Raw genomic sequence first — 3,704 nt, forward strand, 5'->3', positions numbered from 1 at the left:
ACTGGGTGCTTGGGTGAAGAGAGTAGGGTTTGTGCTCTGCAAAAGACACGGGCCATCCAAGCCACAAAACCCTGCCCTTGTTTCCAGCAGCAGTGTTGGAAGGCCTTGGAAACTATTGACTCGCAAGGCAGCGTTGGGGTCTGGTTTGGCACCCCTTTGATTTGAAGACAGTGAAAGGCGCATTATGTATTTAGCTTCAGATCAGGACGCCGAGCAGGCAGCCGTGTAGGAATCGCAGGGTCCGATATATAAATATTTAGACAGATATCCAAATTCTCAGGGCGTCCTAGAAATGTTTGCTTGTCAAGGGAAGTGGGATATATAACATCCAATTGAGTATATCTTTAAAAAGTAATGTTTCTGCTCGAGTCCAATGGTGTCTAATTCCCCCTGTGCAAACACTGGCTTTTAAAGTAAACACGTGTATAGAAGATTGGTTTCTCTGTTTTAAATGTTACTGTTGAATATGTACTTTGAAAGAATGAAACAAGGCTGCTAAACTCTAGACCTGCTATTAATCTACACATAACTTTCCACTCTTCACTTAAAGCCAGAATATTACTGTATAGAGGGCTCCCTTTCACCCTTTTAATTTTTTTTTTTTTTTCTAGAGGAAGGGGGAGCTTTTGCGGCTTCTCTTCCAAATCTGTGCAGGTAGCTATAAATTTCCTCCGTCCTGCAGATTTTTCTCCTGCCAGTTCCATTGCTGCATTTTTTTCCCCTGCCAGTTCCATTGGTGACCTGCTAAAATATTAATTCCTCCCTCAACGAGTCTGGCTGTGGAGAAGAGCTCACTTCTCTTGCTGCTGTAGGACACGGGAGGGACGGGGGGACTGGGGACCTCCCCCCTGGCCGGATCCTGCGCAGCCGCGGGGTGCTGAGTGGGAGTCGCTGGGCTGCGCCTGAGGGTGCGTTATCCCCCCGGCAGGTACGCCTTCCACAGCTCCTCCTGGCTGGTGGCCGGCAAAGCCGATCCTGCCACCCCCGGGAGGGTGCATTACCACCCCGACTCCCCGGCGAAAGGGGCACAGTGGATGAAGCAGATCGTTTCCTTCGATAAGCTCAAACTGACCAACAATTTGCTGGATGACAACGGGCATGTAAGTGTTGCTGGGTGAGGTGTCACACATGCCCCGTGCCGTGGTTCCTGTGGGGTGCCCCTGCTCACACCGCCCCCCCAGGTGGGAGAGCCGGCAGGGCCGGGGGCTGCGCTCTCCTCTCTCCATGCTCCGCCTGGATCAGTTATTGTCTCCTTGCTCGTTTTATCATTCAGATCATTTTGAACTCCATGCACAGATACCAGCCGCGTTTTCACGTGGTCTACGTGGACCCCCGGAAAGACAGCGAGAAATACGCGGAGGAGAACTTCAAAACCTTCGTCTTCGAGGAGACGCGCTTCACGGCCGTGACCGCCTACCAGAACCACCGAGTGAGGAGGCAGCGGGGCCCGGGGAACCGAAAGCGGGGGTTGGGGTTGCCGCGGAGGTACCGCTGGTGCAGGCGCGCCCAGCTCCCGGGCTGCGGGAGTACAGGGTGGGGATTCCCGCCGCCTCCTCCTTGTCTGCTAAACCCTAGCAGAGCTCTGCGTCCCTGCTCACCGAGGAAGCGGTGTGAGCTGCAGCCCCACGGCCGGCTTCCCCCCGCCCGGGGGGACCTCATTACCTATGTAAACCCGAGGCTGGGGCTAGTTGGGAAACTACAGGCTTCCCGCTGCGAAATGTCACTCACAATTTGTTAGGATAAATGTGCGATTTTACTTCTTCAAGCTCGTAGCGATCAATTCTTCCCCAGAATACAATTACATGTTTGAAAAACGAAACGAAACAAAACAACACACCCCCCCTAATTTGATGCGGATTTCTGGGCAGCAGTTAATCCAATTGCTTCTTTAAATCGCATTAGTGTAACGTAAAGAGCAGGAATCCCAGCCGCGAGTGCAAATACGGATTCAGAGCGAGGGCTTTTCAGCACTACTTAGAGCCGCCTCGCTCCGCGCTGGGGCCGCAGCCGGTGCCACTCTCTGCCGCAGCTCCCGCACATCGGCCCGCGATCCCCTGGGGTCCCTGCCAGGGCCGGAGCACGGCTGTGCCTTTAAGGGGCTTCGGAGTCTCTCCCGGCTGGCATTTGCCTGATGGCTCCGGACAGCTGCTCTTTCTCTCCTGCTTTCTATCAGTTTGACCTCTACGGCTGGAACTGTCACTGAGGAGCTTAAAGTTTGTTTTTCAACCCATTCCGGAAACTCACAATCACATACTTTATCCATGGATTTGCTTAAATATAGAAAATGTCCTGCCTTCTCCAGGAGAATTAAATAAATACATAAGTAGGATTTATCCAGTGATTTGTCTTAGCTGCTCCGGTGGTGACCCATATAATGTGGCACTTTCTTACAAGTGCATTTACACAGCTTTTGCAGCCAATGTGGCCACATCTCCCTTCACCTTGAACTCCTATTAGATAGCATCCTAGCCTGTGTTTTCTAACAGAGGGAAAGCACATGTTTGTGTTCTGTAGCAAAGCATGCCCAGCTCCCAAAGCCGGCTCAGGGGCATGCTTGCTGTCTGACCAGTGGGCCCTTTGTATGCCGCTTTGAGACATTTTCCTGCTTCTTCCTACAGATCACGCAGCTGAAGATTGCCAGCAACCCTTTCGCTAAGGGATTCAGAGACTGTGACCCTGAGGACTGGTAAGGCTTTGTCTTTATTGACTGTCACTTCACCCCGCTCTCACCCCCAGTTCCGCATACACCTGCCCAGCTCACATCTGCACAAAGCTTGCATGGAAACTCGGGGGATGCAGTGCCCCATTTGCCAGCTGCAACTCGCAGCAGCAATGCTCCAAGTGCTCATTCTGTTGGACCATTGTATCACTTCTCCCTTTATTCTTCCAGGCCCAGGAATCACAGGCCAGGGGCCCTTCCTCTCATGAGTGCTTTTGCCAGATCCCGGAATCCAGTCTCTTCCCCGGTGCACCAGAATGGGACAGAGAAAGGTGAGAGCCTGCGATGGCCTGGCCAGGCTGCCACCCGGGACCACAACGCGTGCATGCTTAGGGCCAGCCCTGCTTACCATGACGGTGCACAGCTGCCTGCAGCGGGCATAGCTACAGTGCTAATGAGCTTTGCAACACCACCTATTTTAATTTAACAAAAATAGCCACCTTCATAGCCTAATTCATTGACCCTAAGTCTAAAACACTCATTGCTGTTGTGCTTAAGCAACTTCACTGCTTTAGAACACCGCCCTCTCCCTTTAGTCTCTCTTTTTTGACTTTTTGGCAGCAAGTTCAGCTTTTCATGCAGGGATGCAGCGACGGCCACTGCCTCTCTTCACAGTGACTTTTTGACGCGCCCCGGCAGCGCATTCAGGGCCGACCCGCTCCCATTCAGGAGCTGCAGTCAGGTCGAACAGCACCTCTGCCCATTGACTCCTTTTCCATTACGCAGAGCAAACAACTGCAGAGACAACCGAGGGCCTTTCTTCCAACACACTCCAGGCCTGCAAAAATAAAGGGAAGTCTGTATTTGTTTAGTGTTACACAATTGCAAAAATTTCAGGCGTGTACCAGCTTGTCAGTCAATTCAGCTCCATTTATCTCAGTCGGAAGGTCCTGTCCCACAAGCCCCGGTTCCTGCTGCATGCCGCTGCGCACTCCGCTCCTTGCAAGCCTCGCTTTTACCGTCGCGCACCGCTTTTCCGTGTATT

The 3,704-nt window shown here is 52.4% G+C and overlaps 1 protein-coding gene across 1 annotated transcript in view; it reads left to right on the forward strand.

Annotated features, from left to right (window-relative positions):
• LOC104403977 (T-box transcription factor TBX1) overlaps positions 1-2,991 on the forward strand; it is a gene marked incomplete at its 3' end in the record, with an annotated part of 4,395 nt that extends 1,404 nt beyond the window's left edge. The window contains exons 3-6 of the mRNA XM_010012290.1: positions 929-1,100; positions 1,274-1,429; positions 2,619-2,686; positions 2,891-2,991. Coding sequence (XP_010010592.1) covers positions 929-1,100; positions 1,274-1,429; positions 2,619-2,686; positions 2,891-2,991 — 497 coding nt within the window. The remainder of the gene's footprint in view (positions 1-928; positions 1,101-1,273; positions 1,430-2,618; positions 2,687-2,890) is intronic.
• Between the last annotated feature and the right edge of the window lie 713 nt (positions 2,992-3,704).

Source organism: Nestor notabilis, unplaced genomic scaffold (genome assembly GCF_000696875.1).
Source record: "Nestor notabilis isolate BGI_N333 unplaced genomic scaffold, ASM69687v1 scaffold25803, whole genome shotgun sequence".
NCBI lineage: Eukaryota > Metazoa > Chordata > Aves > Psittaciformes > Psittacidae > Nestor > Nestor notabilis.